Below are 25,791 nucleotides of genomic sequence, written 5' to 3' on the forward strand. Positions count from 1 at the left end.
TACAGCACGGTCACATGACTTCACGTCATCACCGCTAAGCTAAAGGAGGCTAATGTTGGGCTATAAAGGAACTACAGCACGGTCACATGACTTCACATCACCACCGCTAAGCTAAAGGAGGCTAATGTTGGGCTATAAAGGAACTACAACACGGTCACATGACTTCACGTCACCACCGCTAAGCTAAAGGAGGCTAATGTTGGGCTATAAAGGAACTACAGCACGGTCACATGACTTCAAGAAACCACCGCTAAGCTAAAGGAGGCTAATGTTGGGCGATAAAGGAACTACAGCACGGTCACATGACTTCACCTCACCACCGCTAAGCTAAAGGAGGCTAATGTTGGGCTATAAAGGAACTGCAGCACGGTCACATGACTTCACGTCACCACCGCTAAGCTAAAGGAGGCTAATGTTGGGCTATAAAGGAACTCCAGCACGGTCACATGACTTCACGTCACCACCGCTAAGCTAAAGGAGACTAATGTTGGGCTATAAAGGAACTACAACACGGTCACATGACTTCACGTCACCTCCGCTAAGCTAAAGGTGGCTAATGTTGGGCTATAAAGGAACTACAGCACGGTCACATGACTTCACGTCACCACCGCTAAGCTAAAGGAGGCTAATGTTGGGCTATAAAGGAACTACAACACGGTCACATGACTTCACGTCACCACCGCTAAGCTAAAGGAGGCTAATGTTGGGCTATAAAGGAACTACAACACGGTCACATGACTTCACGTCACCTCCGCTAAGCTAAAGGAGGCTAATGTTCGGCTATAAAGGAACTACAGCACGGTCACATGACTTCAAGAAACCACTGCTAAGCTAAAGGAGGCTAATGTTGGGCGATAAAGGAACTACAGCACGGTCACATGACTTCACATCACCACCGCTAAGCTAAAGGTGGCTAATGTTGGGCTAGAAAGGAACTACAGCACGGTCACATGACTTTACGTCACCACCGCTAAGCTAAAGGTGGCTAATGTTGGGCTATAAAGGAACTACAGCACGGTCACATGACTTCACGTCACCACCGCTAAGCTAAAGGTGGCTAATGTTGGGCTATAAAGGAACTACAGCACGGTCACATGACTTCACGTCACCACCGCTAAGCTAAAGGTGGCTAATGTTGGGCTATAAAGGAACTACAGCACGGTCACATGACTTCACGTCACCACCGCTAAGCTAAAGGAGGCTAATGTTGGGCTATAAAGGAACTACAGCACGGTCACAGGACTTCACGTCACCACCGCTAAGCTAAAGGTGGCTAATGTTGGGCTATAAAGGAACTACAGCACGGTCACATGACTTCACGTCACCACCGCTAAGCTAAAGGAGGCTAATGTTGGGCTATGAAGGAACTACAGCACGGTCACATGACTTCACGTCACCACCGCTAAGCTAAAGGAGGCTAATGTTGGGCTAGAAAGGAACGTGATGAAATGCTGACTCATGTCTTGGTTTAGGACTCATTCCGGCATCTCTCTTTTGGTTAATCATTAATGTGAAATACATATTTAATCAAACGAACCTTGTTTTCTTTAACCTCCTGCAGGAATCCTCCGATCTGTCCCGAGTGTCTCCTCTGAGCTCCTGGCTGATCTTCAGGAGAAACTCCAACAAGGGGGACAACCGTCGGAGCAAAGCGTCCCGGAGGACCTCCAAGGTGAGACATTGAACCCAGAGACAATTACAGTAGCTGGAGATTGATGCAAAGGGAAAGAAAAAGCATTGACTCAAAGTCTCACAAGGTGCAGCTCTTAAACACTGTTTCTGCAAAGTAACTGTTTTTGTTTGGTGCATTTTAATATGTGAAGCAGAACTCATGGGACTAGGGCTGATGAAACACCTAAACTATAACATTTGAATTGTACACGTAGATTCAATTTAGAGAAGAGCTGGATATATTTCAGTGGTCTGCAGATTACTCCAGAGATGATTTGGATGAAAAAGGCTTCTGTTTCATTAGTGAGCAATTAATATTACACAAAAGACAAAAAAACAGAAAGATGTATTGATTTCTTAAAAAACAAAACCTTCATGTTAATGAGATATGTCCTCAAAACAAAACTCATTTAGGGACATGTGTTTGTATTCTTGTTTATATTAAATGTAAACTTTTCCAGCTACCTAAATATATGTTTTGTATATATTGCTACTTGGTTTATTTGACCACTGTATACATATCTGTTATTTGCTGATACTTATTGTGTTTTTGTGTATGATTCAAAACGTGTGTGTAAGTTTTTACATAATATGTAAGTCTACTTTGTTTACCTTATCTGCACTATAGTCTTGCTTTTAAAATACCGTACAGTTTCAAGTTTCAAGGCTTTATTGTCATGTGCACTGTAGCTGCAGTGAAGATATGGAAATGAAAATCGTTGAGGGACAATACAGGAATTCTGATTCTCCTGCCCCGATAAACATTCCTCTGTTTGTCCTCTTGCAATCTAATCATTTATACAAATAGTTAGGCTATCACCGCAATACACCGTATTTAATGTCGTCTTAATGTCCATTATTTAATTTCATATTAAGTTCTTGTACACATCATATTCTATTTACATGTATATAGACGTCTTGCACCATTTTTTATTTGTAATTTTGTATTTTATTATATATGTTGCATTGTTGGAAAAGCTCAGGCCAGAAGAGTTTCATTGCCCTTTCTACACTGTACTGAATCTTCTGTCCGTGCAGCACGGTCTCCCCGGCCCTCCAGGACCCCCGGGCCCCCAGGGGCCTCCGGGGCCCCCCGCCCCTCTCCTGCCCCGACAGCAGGAGCTCATCCAGGAGCTGCAGCTGAAACTGAGAGGTGAGCGCTAACAGTCTCTGTGCTAAGCTAGGCTAACAATCTCTGTGTTTCCTCAAGAGGGAGCTTCTCTCCTACACAGTCCCCCAAACGTCCCCCAAATGTCCCTCCATTGGACCATTTTTTTCACTAGCGCTCCAACACATTGTACGTGATAGGCTAAAGGTGCGGGACATCTCTAAGTGGTTGACCAATCAAAACAGAGCCGTCCAGCTAACCAATCAGAGCAGACTGGGCTCTGGTTTCAGACAGAGGGTGAAAAGAGGTGCTGCAGCACAGGCAGTATGACAATCTCAGAATTCAGACTTTTTCAGAAGATCAAAAAATTCAGACTTTTTTCCGAAAATATACATTTTGACTTTTTTCTGAAAATCGGAAATGTTTACTTTTTTCAGAAAATCCCAAAATCCTGATATAAGTCATTAAAAAGTCATACATTTTTTTCTCAAATCTCAAAATGTCTATTTTTATCTGAAAATGTTGACCCTTTTCTCCAAATCTCTACACTTTTACTTTTTAATTAGGTTGTGAACACTTTATAAATCATTAATAAGCTTTTATAAGACATGAGATAAACAGGGCGACTGTGACCGGTTGCTTGCCAAATAGTGAGCCCACATGTATCTGTACTGCTAAGCCTTATATTGGCTACCTAGCCTACTTCGTCTCCTTCATCAGCCAGCATCCTTGGTATCTGTTGCTCACTGAGTTTATTCTCGCTAAGTAGCCAATATTCTCGCTAAGTAGCCAATATAAGGCTTAGTCATCTTGCCAAATAGTGAGCCTGTGTTGATGTATGAAAACTATGTTAGAGCTGGTTTATAAATGGTTCTTAATGATTGATAAAGTGTTTACAACCTAATTCATAACCCTTTATGAATCCTTTATAAGGGTAGTCTTATTGTAAAGTGGTACCGAAGATGCTAAGGGTTAGCAGGAGGACATATGTTATGTGGCAGGAGGACATATGTTATGCGGCAGGAGGACATATGTTATGCGGCAGGAGGACATATGTTATGTGGCAGGAGGACATATGTTATGTGGCAGGAGGACATATGTTATGCGGCAGGAGGACATATGTTATGCGGCAGGAGGACGTATGTTATGTGGCAGGAGGACGTATGTTATGTGGCAGGAGGACGTATGTTATGTGGCAGGAGGACGTATGTTATGCGGCAGGAGGACGTATGTTATGCGGCAGGAGGACGTACGTTATGCGGCAGGAGGACGTATGTTATGCGGCAGGAGGACGTATGTTATGTGGCAGGAGGACGTATGTTATGCGGCAGGAGGACGTATGTTATGCGGCAGGAGGACGTATGTTATGCGGCAGGAGGACGTATGTTATGCGGCAGGAGGACGTATGTTATGCGGCAGGAGGACGTATGTTATGCGGCAGGAGGACGTATGTTATGCGGCAGGAGGACGTATGTTATGCGGCAGGAGGACGTACTGTTATGCGGCAGGAGGACGTATGTTATGCGGCAGGAGGACGTATGTTATGCGGCAGGAGGACGTATGTTATGTGGCAGGAGGACGTATGTTATGTGGCAGGAGGACGTATGTTATGTGGCAGGAGGACGTATGTTATGTGGCAGGAGGACGTATGTTATGTGGCAGGAGGACGTATGTTATGTGGCAGGAGGACGTATGTTATGTGGCAGGAGGACGTATGTTATGCGGCAGGAGGACGTACGTTATGCGGCAGGAGGACGTACGTTATGCGGCAGGAGGACGTACGTTATGCGGCAGGAGGACGTACGTTATGCGGCAGGAGGACGTATGTTATGTGGCAGGAGGACGTATGTTATGTGGCAGGAGGGCGTATGTTATGCGGCAGGAGGACGTATGTTATGCGGCAGGAGGACATATGTTATGCGGCAGGAGGACGTATGGAATATTATCTGTTCAATCATTTTAATTAAGTAAGAATATACCACTTTCAGGTGCAGAATAAAATCTAACTCTTTCGTGTTAAGGAGCCTAAATTGTGATTAAAATAAGCGTAGTCCTGCTGGAGAGAGACAGAAGAAACTGAAGGAGTTTCCACAGAACGACACGATGAGTGTTTTCAGAGAAGATGGAAAAAATGATGAAATCTAACAACATGTTTAGTTTAGCTCTCAGACTGAGACTGACGCTTCACTTTCACTCACTGCGTCTGTATGTGGGTTATATAAACACTGCTGTGTGTGTGTGTGTGTGTGTGTGTGTGTGTGTGTGTGTGTGTGTGTGTGTGTGTGTGTGTGTGTGTGTGTGTGTGTGTGTGGAGGCAGCCTGTCTGAGTCCTTAATAGGGGTAATTTTGTGGAGCGTGGATGTGACTTGGCTCTGCTGTAGATTCCTGACATTCCTGCAGACTGATGGTGTGTCTTTGTTACCTTCTGTGTGTGTGTGTGTGTGTGTGTGTGTGCATCTCCTCCATCAGGTGGCTTAAGTGTGTGTACTCGTATACTACAGCTCAAGTTGACGCTCTTTATTTTCATGTAAATAAACATACCTATCACTTAATCAATGTGTATTCATCATATTGCATTTTTAACAAGCACACACATACGACCATTTAAATTCTCCTTTTCAACTCACAATCTCAGAGGGCAAAGATCTACATTCCTGCATTTGGCCTTGCCATTGAACGCACCATGTGGTTGGTGTTGGAGACGTCTCAGTACCAGAAAGGTGGTGTTCAATACCACCGTAAAAAACAGACCAATAAATCCCATGCACTTCATCACAGCGTCCTTCATCACCTCTTAACTCACTGAGATATCTATTTATATTGCTGTGAAGACACCAACCACTCCATTTCACAAGACTCATTCTACTGAATGGAGCCTGAATGCAGCACAGTGTATTAACGCGTAACTGGACTGTACTTATACATCTCGTTATCAGGCCTTCTCAACCCCTCAAAGCTCTTCACAGACTACGAGTCATTCACCCATTCACACCTCATTCAGGCAGAGCAGCACCACTTGCTCTAGGGAAGCTAACGCACGCACGCACGCACGCACGCACGCACGCACGCACGCACGCACGCACGCACGCACCCACGCACGCACGCACGCACGCACGCACGGCCGTCACCATGGTGTTCATTGCTTTATGGTCGTGACTCTCTAGGTTTTTGCTTAACCGTTTGGGTTATTGGCCGTCCCCATCTTTTTCCTTTACTGTGTCTCAGGTTTTTATTTCTTTTCTTTGTACACATCTAGTCAACGATGATCCGAGCTCCTGAAGTGATGATTATTTGTACGTTTGTTAAAAGCTTTAAGAGTCTTCTGCTTGATGACATTATTTAAAGGTCCTCTATTATGCAAAAGTCACTTTTGTATGTCTTTTGACGTAAATATGTGTCCCCGGTGTGAGACTCACAAAGCGTCCGGACGGAGATGCTTCTGTGACAATCTCAGAATGTAGTGTTTTGTTACTTTGCTGTGTATAAAATCAGAATATGGAGAAAAAACAGATCTGTGGCGGCAGTCTGCAGAGTGAGTGATGAAGTCAGACGTCTGCAGTCTGACCACAGTGTGAGACACACACACACACACACACACACACACACACACACACACACACACACACACACACACACACACACACACACACACACACACACACACACACACACAGGTCTCAGTCTTAAACAGGGAGCAGGCCAACTCAAACACACACAGCTCCATTTTTCTCTCCTATGACCTCATTTGAAAAAAAAAAATTCATACAAACAATAAATGCATTTTATTCCTCCTCCTCCTCCTCCTCCTCCTCCTCCTCCTCCTCCTCCTCCTCCTCCTCCTCCTCCTCCTCCTCCTCCTCCTCCCTCCTCCTCCTCCTCCTCCTCCTCCCTCCAGACACTAAGAGCACTTCAGTCCCGCCGCGTTAATCAGATTTTGAGTGTATCCGCACAAGATTTCAGGGGCTGGTACTTCGTGTGTCGATACTCGTTCATCTTCAGTGAAAATGTTGCCGTAGTGTTCATTTCATTCCAAAGGAAGAACCACCAACAGAGATTGAGCGTTGCATTTGAGGGCGGTCTTCAGAGACAGATAATACACCGTGGTGCGTTCAGGCTCTATTCAGTACAACCTGAACACATGCATTTTCAAGCATTTGGACTACCTATGTTGTAAATGTATTATCTTTTCAATTTACACACGGCATCTATTGTCTGTCCGTCCTGAGAGGGGGTCCTCCTCTGTTGCTGTTATAACAATAACTGGGGGTATCTCCCATTAACTGGGGGGTTTCTCCATTAACTGGGGGTTTCTCCATTAACTGGGGGGTTTCTCCATTAACTGGGGGTTTCTCCATTAACTGGGGGGTTTCTCCATTAACTGGGGGTTTCTCCATTAACTGGGGGTCTCTCTCATTAACTGGTGGGTTTCTCCATTAACTGGGGGTTTCTCCATTAACTGGGGGTCTCTCTCATTAACTGGGGGGTTTCTCCATTAACTGGGGGTCTCTCTCATTAACTGGGGGGTTTCTCCATTAACTGGGGGTTTCTCCATTAACTGGGGGTTTCTCCATTAACTGGGGGGGTTTATTCCATTAACTGGGGGTTTCTCCTTTAACTGGGGGGTTTCTCCCATTAACTGGGGGTTTCTCCATTAACTGGGGGTCTCTCTCATTAACTGGGGGGTTTCTCCATTAACTGGGGGTTTCTCCATTAACTGGGGGGTTTCTCTCATTAAATGGGGGGGGTTTCTCCCATTAACTGGGGGGTTTCTCCATTAACTGGGGGTTTCTCCATTAACTGGGGGTTTCTTCCATTAACTGGGGGTTTCTCCCATTAACTGGGGGGTTTCTCCCATTAACTGGGGGGTTTCTCCATTAACTGGGGGTTTCTTCCATTAACTGGGGGTTTCTCCATTAACTGGGGGTTTCTCCCATTAAATGGGGGGTTTCTCCATTAACTGGGGGTTTCTCCATTAGCTGGGGGTGTCTCCATTAACTGGGGGGTTTCTCCCACTAAATGCGGGGTTTCCCCATTAACTGGGGGTTTCTCCCATAAACTGGGGGTTTCTTCCACTAAATGGGGGGTTTCTCCATTAACTGGGGGTTTCTTCCATTAACAAGGGGTTTCTCCCATTAACGGGGGGTTTCTCCCATTAACTGGGGGTTTCTCCATTAACTGGGGGTTTCTCTCATTAACTGTTTTCCCCCCCCCATTAACTGGGGGTTTCTCCATTAACTGAGGGGTTCTCTCATTAACTGGGGGGTTTCTCCCATTAACTGGGGGTTTCTCTCATTAACTGGGGGTTTCTTCAAATAACTGGGGGTTTCTCCATTAACTTGGGGTTTCTTCCATTAACTGGGGGGTTTCTTCCATTAACTGGGGGGTTTCGCCATTAACTGGGGGTTTATTCCATTAACTGGGGGGTTTATTCCATTAACTGGGGGGGTTTCCCATTAAATGGGGGTTTCTCTCATTAACTGGGGGTTTCTTCCATTAACTGGGGGTTTCTCCATTAACTGGGGGGTTTCTCCATTAACTGGGGGTTTCTCCCATTAAATGGGGGGGTTTCTCCATTAACTGGGGGTTTCTCCATTAACTGGGGGTGTCTCCATTAACTGGGGGGTTTCTCCCACTAAATGGGGGGTTTCTCCATTAACTGGGGGTGTCTCCATTAACTGGGGGGTTTCTCCCATTAAATGGGGGTTTCTCCATTAACTGGGGGTTTCTCTCATTAACTGGGGGTTTCTCTCATTAACTGGGGGTTTCTCCATTAACTGGGGGTTTCTCTCATTAACTGGGGGTTTCTCTCATTAACTGGGGGTTTCTCTCATTAACTGGGGGTTTCTCCATTAACTGGGGGTTTCTACATTAACTGGGGGTTTCTCCATTAACTGGGGGTTTATTCCATTAACTGGGGGTTTTTCCCATTAAATGGGGGTTTCTCCATTAACTGGGGGTTTCTCTCATTAACTGGGGGTTTCTTCCATTAACTGGGGGTTTCTCCATTAACTGGGGGGTTTATTCCATTAAATGGGGGTTTCTCCATTAACTGGGGGTTTCTCTCATTAACTGGGGGTTTCTTCCATTAACTGGGGGTTTCTCCATTAACTGGTGGGTTTATTCCATTAACTGGGGGTTTCTCCATTAACTGGGGGTTTCTCCATTAACTGGGGGGTTTCTCACATTAACTGGGGGTTTCTTCCATTAACTGGGGGTTTTCTCCATTAACTGGGGGTTTCTTCCATTAACTGGGGGGTTTTCCCATTAAATGGGGGTTTCTCCATTAACTGGGGGTTTATTCCATTAACTGGGGGTTTCTTCCATTAACTGGGGGTTTCTCCATTAACTGGGGGGTTTCTTCCATTAAATGGGGGTTTCTCCATTAACTGGGGGTTTCTCTCATTAACTGGGGGTTTCTTCCATTAACTGGGGGTTTCTCCATTAACTGGGGGGTTTCTCCATTAACTGGGGGTTTCTTCCATTAACTGGGGGTTTTCCCATTAACTGGGGGTTTCTCTCATTAACTGGGGGTTTCTTCCATTAACTGGGGGTTTCTTCCATTAACTGGGGGTTTCTCCATTAACTGGGGGGTTTCTTCCATTAACTGGGGGGTTTCTTTGGAAGTGGTCGTATTGATAAATGACAAATGTAAAATTGGTGATGTTGGGCTCTATAAATAAACATTGATTGATTGATTGACCTCAGAGATATTGAAGTGACTGTTATTTTGTATAATTGATTGTTGTGTTTTATTTATGTCTTAATGTGTGCATTTATATAAATGTGTATATATATATATAGGTATACATATTTTTTATAAATATTTGTTTTTGTATTTGGGATTGTGGGAAACGGTATTTCGATATGTCTGTACACACAAACTGAAAGTTGCAGCTAACCATTATTTGTTTCTGATATCTCAGACCTGGCCGGAGGGGGCGGGTGTTTCCGGTGCGATGCCGCTCCGCCTCGGGTCTCCACCTCCTTCCTCAGCCGCCTGCTGCTGCCCGTCATCGTGCCGCGGCGCAGCCTGCTGGAGCTGCAGCCCTTCAGCCAGGTACTGCTGCCTTTCTATCCTTTCAGGTAGGAGTAGCTGAAAAGACACCAGGAAACCTCTCGTCAGGTTAACAGCGTTTATTAATAAGATGATACGATACGTCTGCAAAAGTACTCAGCCCAGGTCTTCTCCTATTTCACTGATACACAGTCCACAACATGTAGTTATCTGTCTCTCAGATTCACAGGAAGAGTCCCAATCTCTTGTTTACATCACATTTTATTATCTCTGTAGATTCGATAAAGTCTTCTCCCATTGGTTGGCGGGGAGGGGCCAAGTTCTATTGGCCCCTTCTATATATTGATTATCCTCTCACAAACACACACACACACACACACACACACACACAGGGGAGACTGCAGTGTATATAATGTGACCTTTGCCCCCTGCAGCCGGCGGACTCAGAGCTCAGCCTTCAGAGGGGGCGGAGCTTCAACAGCAGCACCGGACGCTACACGGCGCCGCTGAACGGATTCTACCAGCTGACTGCCAGCCTGCTGATCGGTAAATCTAAACACTGATAACACTCCTCTATCTTATTGATCTGCAGGACTAAAGAGTCTTTGTTTCACACAAACAGACACACATCCTTCACCAAGCGTGAGCCTACGGAGGCCGACAGGTGCAAACCAGCTACAACGATCAAACCTCTTCCATCAGGAGAAACTCGCTGCAGCTTCAGAAAGGATGCAGATGTAAAAACCCAAAGGTTCCACATGAAGAAACATCTCCAGCAACAAGACCTGCAGCATTTAGAGAACATTCAGCAGCTTGAGGAGACATGGCAGCGTTTACTAAAAGCTGCAGAAACCAAACGCTGCAAATACAAAACGCTGAAGAAGCTCAAAACACAACGGAGACCAGGGGACACTAAAGAGTGACGCACACAGCTGGGAGACCAGGGGACACTAAAGAGTGACGCACACAGCTGGGAGACCAGGGGACACTAAAGAGTGACGCACACAGCTGGGAGACCAGGGGACATTAAAGAGTGACGCACACAGCTGGAGACCAGGGGACACTAAAGAGTGACGCACACAGCTGGAGACCAGGGGACACTAAAGAGTGACACACACAGCTGGAGACCAGGGGACACTAAAGAGTGACACACACAGCTGGAGACCAGGGGACACTACAGAGTGACGCACACAGCTGGAGACCAGGGGACACTAAAGAGTGACACACACAGCTGGGAGACCAGGGGACACTAAAGAGTGACGCACACAGCTGGGAGACCTGGGCCCCTTCTCACTTCTCTTATTTTTCATTTCCTCGCTCCTCTGTCCTCGGTCTCACCGGAAGTTGATTTGTCTGCGCCATCTTGAGTACCGTCCCATGGCTCTTATTTCTGCCGGAGGACCGAGGATCGAGGATCGAGGATCGAGGATCGAGGAGCGAGGAGCGAGGAGCGAGGAGTGATAACCGAGGAACCACCAGACCACCCTCTGATGAAATCCTCAGACACTCGCCCCGCCCCCTTACTGTGTATCGCTCACTGATTGGACGAGGCAGCGCATGCACTGATCTGATGCTTCTTGACATGAGAGCCGTTTCCCAGCGGAGTGAAGAAAACACATGAACCTCACGGGAGTCACTCCTCAGTTTATACCGTGTTTTGTTTCAATTCATGTTTCATTTAGTTACAAATATGTGATATATCTGAACAACAAAGTGGTCAAAAATCATTTTATTCATTTATTGGAAACATTTTCATGATCGCTTTTTTCGTTTATACATTTTAAGAATGGCGTTTATCTTTTCTGAGAATGAGTTCTTATTTTATTTTATTTATTGGGGTCTACAACAGATGATACAAATGTGTGTGTCAGTAAATGTGCACTAACAGAGGCGGGGGGGGTGTGTGGAAATAACGGGGACAGAGCTGCTGTCAGACGATCAGCTGTGCAGCGTCATCACAAACGGACGTTGCTTCACGTGACGCTCCGGAGGAAAGGACGTCCCATTGCTCTGAAAACTCATTTCCTGCTTCTCGTGGTTTCCTCTCTCCTTGCTTCCCTGGTGGGAGGGACTAGACGCAGGGAAACGACGCAAGTGAGGGACGCAAGGAATCCATTTAACCGACCTGAGAAGGACCCCAGGGTGTCACTACTCGATCTGCCGCCCTGCCCTATCTGGAGTGCGCATGTGCGAGATGGTCCGCCATATTGGACAACTCTGTACGGCAACCCAAGTAGGACACTTGACACAGTGCCTTTTGGCAAAGCTCAAAAAGAAAACTGGAGAGAGATGAGTTATTGTTATTACAACGTGACTTCACTATTATTTAACAACTCTTTTTATTGGGTTCTTTTATTTGGGGTTAAGTACATTGTCAGAATAAGTGAGAAATGGATTTAAGTTCTGTTAGACAGCCATATGCCATACATGTTTGCACACATTCACAGTAAATATTTATTCAGTATGATAGCTGTCTAACAGAAGTTAAATTCATTTCTCACGGAGTTGTCCAATATGGCGAACCATCTTGCACATGCGCACTGCAGACCGGGCAGAGCTGCAGATCGGGTAGTGACCATAGGTAGTGACACAGGGGACACTTATGGCACATTTCCACTGCAGCGGGGTAGCCCCGTTTAAGCGTCCATAAGCATCCTCGCTCAGGCCTCGGGCTGCCTCGCTGGCCGTCCCAGGCCGTGGCGCATTTCCATCACAGTTTAGGACCTGGGGTAGCAACGCAGTGTAGGCGGGGCTCCCGTCGAGCTCCCGCTGGATTGTATCATCCCCAATGAGATGTAGGAACGTCGTCACCTCCTCGGTCGACCACGGTGTGCTTTTCTTTGACGTTGCCATTTTTGTAGCTCCTCCGTTTACAAAAATGCTGCAAGCTTGCTTCTAAATATATATGCGACGCTAGGGATGATCTCGCGCGCGATCTTGTGACGTTTCTCTCAGACCAATCAGCAGTCGAGAGTGTTGACGTCACTAGTTCAGCCCTGGCCTGATAGAACCACGATGTTATGGGGCCGGAAAAAGAGGGAAAAAGTACCCGCTAGCCGGTGCTACGCTATATGGAAAGGCCACCAAAAACTGGCCTGGCCGCTTGAGGACGATTAAACGGGGCTACCCGCTGCAGTGGAAATGCGCCATAAAGAGTGACGCACACAGCTGGGAGACCAGGGGACACTAAAGAGTGACGCACACAGCTGGGAGACCAGGGGACACTAAAGAGTGACACACACAGCTGGGAGACCAGGGGACACTAAGAGTGACACACACAGCTGGGAGACCAGGGGACACTAAAGAGTGACACACACAGCTGGGAGACCAGGGGACACTAAAGAGTGACACACACAGCTGGAGACCAGGGGACATTAAAGAGTGACGCACACAGCTGGAGCGCTTGGTGACGTTCAGGATTATAAAGCTGAACAACTGTCTCCGTTGTTGGAAACTGAAATGTTTGATGGTCTTATTTGAACAAAGTGGTCACATGACTCCTTCTGATGTTACTGCAGATCTGCTGTGAGCTAGTTAGCTAATGTAGCTAACCTAGTCATTTCAGATATACTGACAAACACTAACAGTTATGAGACGACTAACTCTGAGACAGAGACATTGCGTATATAAAACACATAATAAACCTCTCCCTCTCTCGTGTGTGTGTGTGTGTGTGTGTGTGTGTGTGTGTGTATGTGTGTGTGTGTGTCAGAGTCAGGTGACAGAGTCCAGGTGAGACTCAGAGACAGTGTGAGAGCAGCGATCTGCATCGAGTCTCTCTGCCAGAGCAACCTGTGAGTACCTGCACGTCCAACGTCTTCTTCTGTGGTGGTTTTTGGAGGCAGATTGCATGTTAACAGCTTCAATCCAGTCTTTCATAGCGCTCCTCGTCCCGTTCACTCAAACTATCCCCTGCATTTCCTCTCCAGGAATCCCACGACATCCCAAAACGTGTTGCATTTCTATTCTGTCAGTTTTAGCATTTAGACACCGAAACCACAGCCAACAAGTACATTTTCCAAGATTACATTTGAACTCATCATGATAATATCAGAATAGACCTTCTAGGCCCCATTACTGATTGTTCCTGAACGCAGCTTGAACCTCACTCCACCAGTTGCTAGCAGCTAACGTTAGCTATCCCATGCAGATTCCAACACAGGTTTGCTAGGATTTATTATTAGGAATCGAAATTCAACCTTCAATGTTGGTGTATCTCTGGGGCTGAAGGACTAAACACCTGTCAGCTGCTCTCACGTTCGTAGGAGAATGTTGAGTTTATGTGGTGAGTGTTTTCTGTCTCTCTGTCTGTTAGCTCTGTAGAGTCTGTGATGGGCGTGGCGGCTGGAGGAGGAACGTTCAGTGTCCTACTGACAGGAACACTCTATCTACAGGTACACACACACACACACACAGTGAGTTTTCCATTGTCTCACCTACAGATGAGTCCAATATGATCTGCCCTCAGTGGCGACTGGTCATTAGGGGCACAGCCCCACCTAGAGTCAGCAGAAAGTATTACAAATAATTATTACAAAAAAATACAAAAAATAAATTAAAATATATATAAAATATATTTTAAGATCATGTTTAATCATCTGATTCGTCTCATTGCTGTTTTAGTCTGTGTTCTTCTAATTAGTGTCTACAGTGTGTGCCTGTTGAGCTGTTTAGAGCCATGTGGGACAAAACCCGATCCTGCCCCTCCCTCTCACTGTCTGAGTGAACGGTGACTGTAAAAACTACACTGCGCATGCTCAGAATATTTTCCTATTTAATGTGTGTGGCAAAAAAATAATGACCATAGGGGCATAGAGCTGCCATCCCCACCATACGTCATCTCACATCATTCAGAGCTGATTGGCTGTAAGTACGTGTGCCGCGAAAAGTGTGGTGTGTGAAGAGGAGACGAGAGAGGTGCAGTGACGCGTCCTAAAACCAGGAAGTAAGCTGCGCATGGCTTCCCTCCACAAAAAAGCAATGAGATTTCTCCATAGGATTTTAGAAAATAGCTCCAAATAAGATCTGTGGGAAACGTAGCTGTTAGATAAATGCACGTTTTGTTCAGCCGGATAATATCCACATGTCTACCCTACTTTTATCATTTTCGAATCATAAATCTATTGATTCGATTAGATTTATGACTTTTGAAACTACAAGAACATAAGGAGGACTTTTACAAAAAAGTAATAGAGATGTTTGTCCAGAAGGATAGGCAAATGGACTTCATCTTCAAGTCAAGGTAAGACTGCAATTTTATTGAAAATGGGATCTTACTAAGAGAGAACAATTCAATATTTAAATGATAAAATTACATTTTTGGGGTATTCTTCTGTTGAACTGTCTGTTTAAAATTAATTGAAGCATCAGACAAAAAAAGCTTTTGAAAATAATATTATATTTTGATTTAGGTCAGAATATAATATTTGTAAACCTGAAGAGTCAGAGCCTCAGCAGCCATGAACCTCACTGCAGAAGCTTATATATAGACATCGAAGTTTTTTGTGCCCCACCACTTTTGTACATATAAAAACGCCACTGTGTGCCCTTAAACAATGTCATCAAGAAGAAATATCTTAAAGCTTAAATCCCTTTAAAAACGTTAAAATAATCATCTCTTCTGGAGCTCGGATCATCGTTGACTCGATGTGTAGACATAAAATAAATGAAACGCTACGGCTTTAAACCTGAGACACAGTAAAGGAAAAAGATGGCGATGTCCAAAAACCTGATAAAGAGATTCATAAATACAGTCCAAGTACAACATCAAACTAAAGGGCAGATCATCTTCAAAACCACACATCAAGGTGTGACTACTTCCTGTGTACATCAAGGTATACCGTAACCATGTCATCACACCTGTAATCTAGCATTCAAACTAATTGTGTGTGTGTGTGTGTGTGTGTGTGTGTGTGTGTGTGTGTGTGTGTGTGTGTGTGTGTGTGTGTGTGTGTGTGTGTGTGTGTGTGTGTGTGTGTGTGTGTGTGTGTGTAGGCTGGAGAGTATGTGTCGGTGTTTCTGGACAACGCCACAGGCTCGTCCCTCAGCGTCCTGCAGGAATCTCTGTTTTCCGGCATCCTGCTGGGAGTGTGAACGCCTCACGACCCCGCGTGGTGATGGACACATCTCAGCAGGGACGTCACCTGATCCCCAGCAGTTTAACAACACTGAGTCACCTCTGAGACTCAGGTCCGAGGTCACCTTTCTCTCTCTACTGAAGACTGTTTTCATGGAGCAGCACCTGGTGGACGTTAGAGGAACTGCAGCCACGATGTTCCTCTGGACAAGTATTACTTCCCCGATCTTTCAAAGACTGATGACATTTTATATTAAATCATATTTATTTGGTTCCTTCCCTTCAGGACGTAACATCCAGGTGAGTTGAACCAGGCATTGAACCTGCAGATGCACGCGCTGAGAAAACATCTCATTATAGACTTTAGCGTTTATTTTGCTAACTTTTTTCCATCAATATCCACCAAAAGTTAGCATTGCATAAAGCCCAGCAAGAACTTTGATCCTGGCTTCATTTCCACATTGCTGTTCTGGAAATGTAATAAGCTCACGCCTCATTTTCATATTCAAACCTGTCAGTGGGGGGGGTCTTCTGTTAGGTACAGTTTCGCCCTGTTCACCTGAAGAGTCTCTCTTTAAGGACATCTGAACACAGGACGTGTGTTTCTATGTAAATCACTGACCCGCTCATCTCGGCTGCTTGGTTCAGGATTGCGTCTCTGGCTCTTTATTTTAAAAGTGATATTTATTCTCTTATGATAAACAAGTTGTGAATATTTCTGATATTAAAACACTTCTACTTTCCGTCTGTTGTTCATCTTTCAGATTGATCTTGCTGGATGATGAACTGAATATTGTATTAGCTTATAAAAGGTAAAGTGTTATAATTTTAATAAAGTCACCACCACTTGATCGGGGATATGTTTAGCCTAGCTTAGCACAAAGACTGGGAGTGGAGGGAAACTGCTAGCATAGCTCCTTTAGAACAGAAACATCAACAAGTATGTGTTTTCATGTATCTTGTGAGCTAACCAGCTAGTCAGTTGGTTTATTTAACAGGTTATCTTAGTTTATAGTTATTGCCTGCCCCAAAGAGGCTATGTTTTCTGTTAGGTTTATTTATCCGACCGTCAGCAGGATAACTGAACAACTCATTGTACTAAACTTGGTGGAGAGGTGAAGCACAGGCAGAGGAAGAACATATTACAGTTGAGTGTGAATCGGACCAATGAGGGATGTAATCATGGGCTCTCTGAGAAATAAGAGGGCAGAGATGTTGGTGTTCGTTTCATGGCTCTACTCATCATCTTCACACACACCTGGACACTCGGATGAAACCAGCAGATCGTCTTCGTGTTGGTTCCACATAAGGACTTAAAGCTCATGAAACCATCAAAGCCGTCAGGAACACGGTTATTTCCGTTCTTCAGAAAGGGTTAGTTTGAATGCATCTAGTTTCGGCATGGGTCTGTTTCTCAGAATCTAAATTCCTCTTTCTCTCCCAGACCCAGAAGAAAAGTTGAATGAAGTTGTTGAAATGTCTGCAGCGGAGCGCCATCTGCTGGTGGGGTCTGTGTGTTCATGTGACTGACAGGAGGTCATGCTGCTGCTTCAATAGAGTGGTGAAGTCACGCCCATCTACTTCCGGTCCATGGAACCTTATTTCTGAAAAATTATGTATTGAAGTCAATGGAGAGAGAAAACGTATCTTTCGATCCCGTTTGAATTGTGCCATGAATTACACATATGATGTTTGTCAATTAAAAAAATCATTTCCAGGTCAAAAAAGTCACAGTTTGTCGTAAAACTGTTGAAATATAAGACTATGAAAAATACGCAACTAGAAAGACTACAAATCCCAGAGTCGCGTAAGTGATGTCACAATTGTTTTCCTCCACTAAGAGATAGCTAAAATCAGCGCCATATAGATAGAATCTATCTATATGGCGCTGGCTAAGATCAGATAGCTTTAACAAGATGCCTGTGTGCTTAGTACCAGGCTGTTATCATACCAGCAATGGGTCTTGCTCGTTCCTTCGCTTCCCGTCTGATGAAAGGACCAGGAGTGGCTGGATCAAGTTAGCTACCTAGCTAGTAGCTAGCACGTTAGTTAGCATTACAGCCTTGTCATTTTTATTAGCCTTAACATGAAGTAACATGAAGTAACCCAACATGTTAAACAGTAAGAGTAGTAGTCATATTTCGTGAACCTTTTGAAGAGTACTGTTACCGGTGTGATCATTCTATAATATACCTTTAAGCCCGGATGCCCCCTCCCCCGGGGCAGACATGCTAACGCTACATTAGCATCGCCGATCTTTTCTACTTCACGCTATCTGCACAAATGGTTGACATTAAACATTAAAAAGACCAGGCAGTTCAGAGAGAATCAAAGGAAGGCAGCTTTGCATGACATTCTTCTGGACGTGTTTCATTGTGGTGATAGTGAGGGTGATAGTGAGGGTGATAGGGTGATAGTGAGGGTGATAGTGAGGGTGAGAGGGTGATAGTGAGGGTAGGCAATCGTTTTGTTGACAAGACAGTAGTGACGGCCATCTTGGTGACGTGTGTTGTTGTGCGAGACCAGAGATGTAGTTCATTCAGTGTTTCACACAAACAAATGTGTTACTTCACAGTTTTATGACACATTTTAATTTTTTTGACTTGCAAAATAATCTTTTAAATTGACAAACATCATATGTGTAATTCATGGCACAATTCAAACGGGATCGAAATAAGGTCCCATGGAGCTCCACCGGAAGGGGAGGGACTTCGCCACTCAATAGAGAACCGCAGTGACGCATCCTAAAACCCAGAAGTAAACTCCTTCCGGTTCCTTCGTCAAAATTCAATGCAATTTCTCCATAGGATTTAGGAAAATAGCTGTAAATAAGGTCTGTGGTTGAAACACATTTAAGAGACGGATCACATTTTGTTCAGCCGGATAATCTCCACGTCTACCCTACTTTTATCATTTTCGAATAATAAATCTAGTCGCCGGAAGCAAAATGCTAACGTTATGCTATAAAGCAGGGGTGGCCAACCCGCGGCTCTCGAGCCCCTAGTTTCATGCGGCTCTTCAGTTCATATCGAATTGTATAGCCTATGTGTGAGTTTGGGGGAGAGACACTGACTCCTGACTAGTGTTGCACGGTGTACCGATACTTGAAAGGTACCGCGATACCCTGCCGTTAAAAACGTTACGATTCCTCTGTTTCATTAATATCGGTACTTTAAGAATGACGGGGGAAAGTACTCCGGTGAGAAAGCGTCGTTTTAATAAGAGCCGTGTGTGTTCAGCGCTCTGCTTCCACTCCCTGCACTGCAGCCGTGCCTGCAGTCCCGCCCCTCTCAAGCACGCTCTAAGTCCCTCCCCTCTCAAGCACGCTCTAAGTCCCTCCCCTCTCAAGCACACTCAAGTGCCTCCCCTCTCTCGTGCACGCGCTAGCTGCCAGAGTATGTGAGAAAACGAGAAGCATGGCTGCAAGTGGGAGTGCAACTGCCGCTGCGCCTCGGCTTGTTGACAAAAAAGACGCCAGAAGCGAAATTTGGAAGTATTTTAGCTATATCTCTGACAGTGAGGGCAAGCCTACGGACACCACGAGGCCTGTCTGTGAGAAATGTATTAATTGTATTTAATACAAATTATTGTCATTTATTTTATTTATTGTTCTCATTGTTTAAAAGTTTGTGTTCTGGTTCTGGTGTGAAATAAAGCACAATAAATTACATTTAATACTGTTTCCCTTTTTTTAAGAAAAGTATCGAAAAATAATCGGAATCGCAATTCTTGACTTGGTATCGAAACCAAAATGTTGGTATCGTGACAACACTAGCTACTCCTGATAGTTAAACCTGATATTTAGTAGGTCTGTTAAGTATTGAATGCTGATAATTCTGACGTAATTTGGCCGGTCAAAGTTGTTTGGGCTCGGATAAAATCGCTCCGTTACTTTCGTCCCGTGTTACTTTCGTCCCGTGTTACTTTCGTCCCGTGTTACTTTCGTCCCGTGTTACTTTCGTCCCGTGTTACTTTGTCCCGTGTTACTTTCGTCCCGGCTCTCCCTACGTGTGTATGTGTGGTGTCAGTATGAGAGGATGACAGCGCGTCTAATTTTGATGTGGCCCAAGAGCCAATCACAATAATACCTGCGATGCAGTGAACCAATTTGAGGGGGGGGAAACCTATCGTTGATTAAACACTATCCAGTGTTTCCCGCCAACGGAGCCCCGCGCCCCCCCCTGAAATTCAAGGTGTTTAAAAAATATATATAATTTTTTTTTTAAAATATAAATATAGCACCAAATTCCAAATAATCTATAACTACTGTCACTTTTCACATTGAACATGTGCTCTTTTATTAAATAAACTAAACGCTTTCATTTTAAGTTGTGAGTTTAGTGTTTTTGACCCTAAGAAACACTGATGCATTAATCAATAACAATAATCCACAGCTCCTCTCTCTGCTCCTGAGGATTTCAAAAATATATATCCCAATGCCACAAAGATGCATCAGTGACGTGGTTGAAATCTTGTCTCCAGAAAACAAAAAACTGAAACAAGCGGTATCAGTGACTGTGTGTTTGATGTGGCTCTTTGCAGAAACATAGAAAAAATGTGGCTCTTAACCTCTGACTGGTTGGCCAGCCCTGCTATAAAGGAACTACAGCAGGGTCGCTGCTTCAACGTCACGCCGACTTCAGATCTATATTCAAACACACAGACTCTAAATGGAACGAGTTGAAGCGTTTGTTTGAACACTCTGCAGGAGGCAGGGACTTGCTTTCAAGCAGAACAGAAACTAACTCAGAGGAGTGTTCACGTGTTCGGCGTAATGACGTACAACGGCCTCCACGACTTCTGTAGTCCTATTCAGCCACTTGGTAACAACCATAGTTTCTCAGACACGTCCACTCTTCAGAAATCACCAGAGGGGTCTCTGCTGATGATTTAATGTCCTAGAACAAAACGTGATCCGTCTCTTCAGTGTGTCTCAACCACAGACCTTAGTTCAGATACTTTCCTAACTCCTATGGAGAGATCCCATTGCTTTTTATCGAAGGAACCGGAAGTGGTAAAAATGCTAACTTACTTCCGGGTTTTAGGATGCGTCACTGCGGTTCTCTATATCCTCCAATATATTAGAGATACAAACTATCACTAATGTGGACTGAGCTCTATGGGCTCAGAACAGTCTCATAATACACACATGCACACAGAACGATCCACACTTGTGTTTTTCAAAGCACACACAAATGTGTTCCGTTTCATATGCATGTAAATAAAATCAAAATACAGAAAAAAGTTGTACATGTATATTTTTGATCCTCACATATTTGTTTTCCGTTTGAATCCTCTGAACCTGCAAACAGAACCCGCTTTCTGTGCACGGATTCGTTTTGTGGGGTTTTTGAGACTCTCCTGACGGTCACCCGATTCGTACTTGTCATTTTTTCTATCTATAGCCAATCAGATGTCTCCTCAATTCTAAGCCAATCACATGAGCGCGCCCCCACGAGGGTAGATGTCTTGCGTTCGTGACGTAGCGCTTCATGTACGCATTTTGCGCTGCCCGGAGCTGACAGCTCCATGGAGCCTGCCTGCAGGCGCTAATCTCAGGCAACCCAGTCTCACGGCATTTCGTGTTCACCAACACGATTTTTAATCTATTGATTCGTGTTCACCAACACGATTTGCCCCTTTTTTTCGTGTAGCACAGCACGATTTTAAAATCAATGTATTTCTACTGCCTGCAGCACGTGTTTTTCTCCGGTCGGGTCGAGGAAGACCGGAAGCTGTGTGGTTCATAAAAACATGTTCTTACTCAATATCAAGCCACAGTTATTGCTTTTATTTGAAATCGTATAATTTCGGACTTTTGTTGCCGTCTGTGAGGGAAATAAATGGCTCAGAGCCTCAGGATACTGAAATCTGTATTTTTAAAATCTTACTTACTGTTATCACACTGTTATTTACTCACCAATAACACACAATTATCCTTGCTTTTATTTATTGGTTTAATTCCATAATCTCTGGCTTTTTTGGCGTCCGTCAGTAACTGAATTTCCAAATAAAAATAAAATGTGGCTTGATATTGAGTAAGAACATGTTTTTATGAACCACACAGCTTCCGGTCTCCCACGACCCGACCAGAGAAAAAGACGTGCTGCAGGCAGTAGAAATACATTGCTTTTAAAATCATGCTGTGCAACACGAAAAAAAAGGGGAAAATCGTGTTGGTGAACACGAAATGCCGTGAGACTGGGTTGTCTCAGGACACCTCCACTCTCAGGACAGCGCCACTTTCCGAACAGGAAATGCACGCAAATACAAGCCTTTATATTATTAAGGTACAGCGCCACTTTCCAAACCATTGATGAATGCTTGTGTACACAAAAACGGCAGGCAAAACCGTTTTAAATGTGTGTTTCCTGTGTGGCGAATACAACTGCTTTATTTATGTCTGTATGAAGTTGTTGTGAGTGTGGAGGGAGCAGCTACAGGTTAGCTTAGCCCAGTGTTTCTCAAACTTTTTCATACCAAGGACCACTTAACCAATAAAAAAACACTCGCAGACCACCTAACTCCACAAATATCCAGAAACACATCGTTTTTTACAAATCGCCTGAAAATTGTACAAACAAGTGGCAAAATGTGTGATGAAGGTGTTTACCTGGGCTATATCATGCAATCGAAAGTTAAACTTAAGCTTGCTCCATTGCGGAGATATTCCCGCGAGAGTGCGGAAAACTTTAATTAATTAATTAATTAAAAATGTGAAATGTTACCAATATACTCACGGACCACTAGGGGGCGCTCACGGGCCACCAGTGGTCCGCGGACCACACTCTGAGAAGCACTGGGCCTTAGCCTAATCGATCAGTGCACTACGAAGCCAGTGCTAGACAGTGAACTGTCAACGGGGGGGGGGGGGGGGGGGGGGGCCCCCGGTCATTATCGGCCGATATTGACTCTTAATAGTTTGATCGGTGCTCTCTATGAAGGCCGATCAGGAGAGCTGGATCTGATCGATATGGACATAAACGCGAGTGAAGTGTAACCAGACGCGAGAGAGAGATCAGATCAGCTGCTGAGTCTGACAGAGACATGCAGCTCTGCATAATCACATGAAGCTCCGCCCACTGTTTAGCGAGCTGACCGGACTGCGCAAAATGCGTACATGAAGCGCTACGTCATGAACGCAAGAAATCTACCCTCGTGAGGGCGCGCTCATGTGATTGGCTTAGAATGGAGGAGACATCTGATTGGCTGATAGAAAAAATTACAAGTACGAATCGGCTGACCGTCAGGGGAGTCTCAAAAAAACCTACACACGAATGCCCAGCGATCCGTGCACAGTGATCCGTGCACAGTGATCCGTGCACAGAGAGCGGGTTGTGTTGCAGGTTCAGAGGATTTAAACGGAAAACTAATATGTGAGGATCAAAAATACATATGCAAAACTTTTTTCTGTATTTTCATTTAATTTACATGAATATGAAACGGAACACATTTGTGTGCTTTGAAAAACACAAGTGTGGATCCTTCTGTGTGCACGTGTGTGTTATGAGACTGCTCTGAGCCCATACAGTTCAGATTGTCTGAAAGCATATTTCATAAATATTTCCTTTTAACCTTTCAGAGCATTTTTTTATTCTGGTCTCTGCAACACACACACACACAGACACACACACACACTCTGCTGAATGAACACAGTGTTTGGAGGTGGGTCGAGATGAGATCATTTTACTCATAAAGTGGCGCCTTATGCTTGGCACCATGCCATAAACACACACACTTACCGTACAAGGCGTGTCGACAGCATAATGAGGGCTGCTTGACGGCCTTGTTGACAGCTCAACACACACACACACACACACACACACACACACCACACACACACACACACACACACACACACACACACACACACACACACACACACACACACACACACACACACACCACACACACACACACACACACACACACACACACACACCACACACACACACACACACACACACACACACACACACACACACACAGTGGAGCTGTACCGTTAGCATTAGCTGGTGTTTAGATGAATGGCTGCTAGTCCTTGGAGGTCAGTGTGATGGCGTTGCTTCTACCTTAGCCTTGTATTGTTGTGCAGGATTGTGTAGGACCTGGGGCCTCATTTATAAAGGGATATACGCTCAAGAAATGGCGTACGCCAGTTTCTACGCAATGTTTGCGATTTATAAAATACTAACTTGAGGGGAAAACGTGCGGTCCTCCACGCAAACTCTAACCCATGCGTACGGATCATGTTTAATCGTGTTTTATGGGACACAAACCACCAAATACAAACACATAATTCAGATCCAGTCGTCATGACTCCACTCCGGAGGGATTCCCCGATCACTTCTCAGTCTCTCATCAGGGGGGGGTCTCCTGTCCCCGGTGCAAACACACTGTCTGAGGAAGGCTGTGTGTCTTCTTTTTGTCATGAACCTTTTTCGGACCACTTATTTATTTATTTTGGTGACGATCCGACCTCCATGCTGCTCCTCTGGTTCAAACTGCATCCACCAAACAATATGATTTATCTCCACCTCCCCAAAATAACCCACATCTGACACGGTGTGAGACGTCTGTTTTAGCTTTCTGTCCTCATTTCCTGCGATCTCCTTCCTGCAGTCAGTCAGAATGAATGAATGGGCGTTTCTTTGACTATTTATAGGCCAATATGGGCGTTACGTGAAGCCCGCAAAAGCTGCACCGCATTTCGAGTCGGTTGTGATTTATAAAGGGAAGCCGGCGTAGGAAGTGCTGTACGCACTTTCCTCGCCGGTACGCAATGTTTGGTGAATCGGAAAATGTCAGAAAATGTCTACCTATTTTTTTTATTTCTACTACGTAAGCAACCTTCCCACGTGAATCCTACGCACAGCGTTATACATGAGGCTCCAAAGCTCCTCGTTCCCTCGGTTGGTTTTGATTTGGGAGGTTTTGCTTTTGCCACAATCCTCTCTTGAAAGGTTCCCACATGTTCTTGTTTTGTCTTTTTTCAGGCAACATAAAAGCTTGGTGATAATTTGAGCTACTACTAACAATGTGTATCTGACTGTATCCTGAAGGTGTCTGTTTGTGGGCCACAGTAGATCAAAAGTAGAGTAAACATACCCAGTTCGTGTTTGTCTTTACATTACATTTGGTTTAGCAAATGCTTTTATCCACAGCAACTTAAAATAAGTATATATATATAACCATAGATATAAGAGTTCAGAAGTGCTTTAGCTTCAATTAAGACATTTATCCACATTTTCAGAGCTTCATTGAGGGGTTAACTTTGACCCTGGAGATACTAGATTAACAAAAGACTCAAAGTCTACTTAGTCTTATGAGATTTCCTCACAGGCAACTCTGAGTGCTAAAACCACAAAATGATAAGGGCTGAGCAAAGTTCAGACCTCAGAAACACAACAGGAGGTTACGTGATATCAAACCCCCCACAGACTGCACCACCATCTGTTTATGAATCTACTCTACTGTCATTTTTACTTTCTATTCAAAAAGGTAGAAAAATCCTTAAAAATAAGTCCAAATTCCAAGTGTGCGAACAAACCTCATGTGACGCACCTGCCGCTCCTAACAAGAGGACAAAGGTCGCCTGTTGTGCAGCAGACACCGAGAGACGGTCTGTCCGCTCACAGACGCAGCCTGTCCTCCTACAAAAAACGACCATATAGGTCGATTGTTCAGCAGCTAAATACGACCCAGTCACGTTTTAAAGTGTAGCACCTCTAGTGGTCGTGTAAGAAACAACATGCTCCTGTCGATTGCAAACGCTCCGGAGGGTCGTTTATTCACAAATAACCCTCTCTGGAAAATCCTAAATTGTGGAATAGTTTGGCCATTAAAATGCTTTTTGATTCGATTTCTGACGATAAGTGTATATTGTACTTTTATAATCTACGTCCAGTCGATGTGTAGGAT

General features: G+C 44.6%; 1 protein-coding gene across 2 annotated transcripts; it reads left to right on the plus strand.

Annotated features, from left to right (window-relative positions):
* Window positions 1-1,561: 1,561 nt before the first annotated feature.
* On the plus strand, window positions 1,562-16,613 carry si:ch1073-184j22.1 (erythroferrone; the record flags this gene model as incomplete). Of its 2 annotated transcripts, XM_034196819.1 has the most annotated exon segments (7): window positions 1,562-1,672; window positions 2,710-2,824; window positions 9,703-9,836; window positions 10,229-10,340; window positions 13,507-13,588; window positions 14,110-14,188; window positions 15,789-16,613. In XM_034196819.1, coding segments are annotated over 7 exon segments (732 nt in total), but the record flags the coding sequence as incomplete, so codon positions are not given.
* Between the last annotated feature and the right edge of the window lie 9,178 nt (window positions 16,614-25,791).

Source organism: Gymnodraco acuticeps, unplaced genomic scaffold (assembly GCF_902827175.1).
Source record: "Gymnodraco acuticeps unplaced genomic scaffold, fGymAcu1.1, whole genome shotgun sequence".
Classification (NCBI taxonomy): domain Eukaryota; kingdom Metazoa; phylum Chordata; class Actinopteri; order Perciformes; family Bathydraconidae; genus Gymnodraco; species Gymnodraco acuticeps.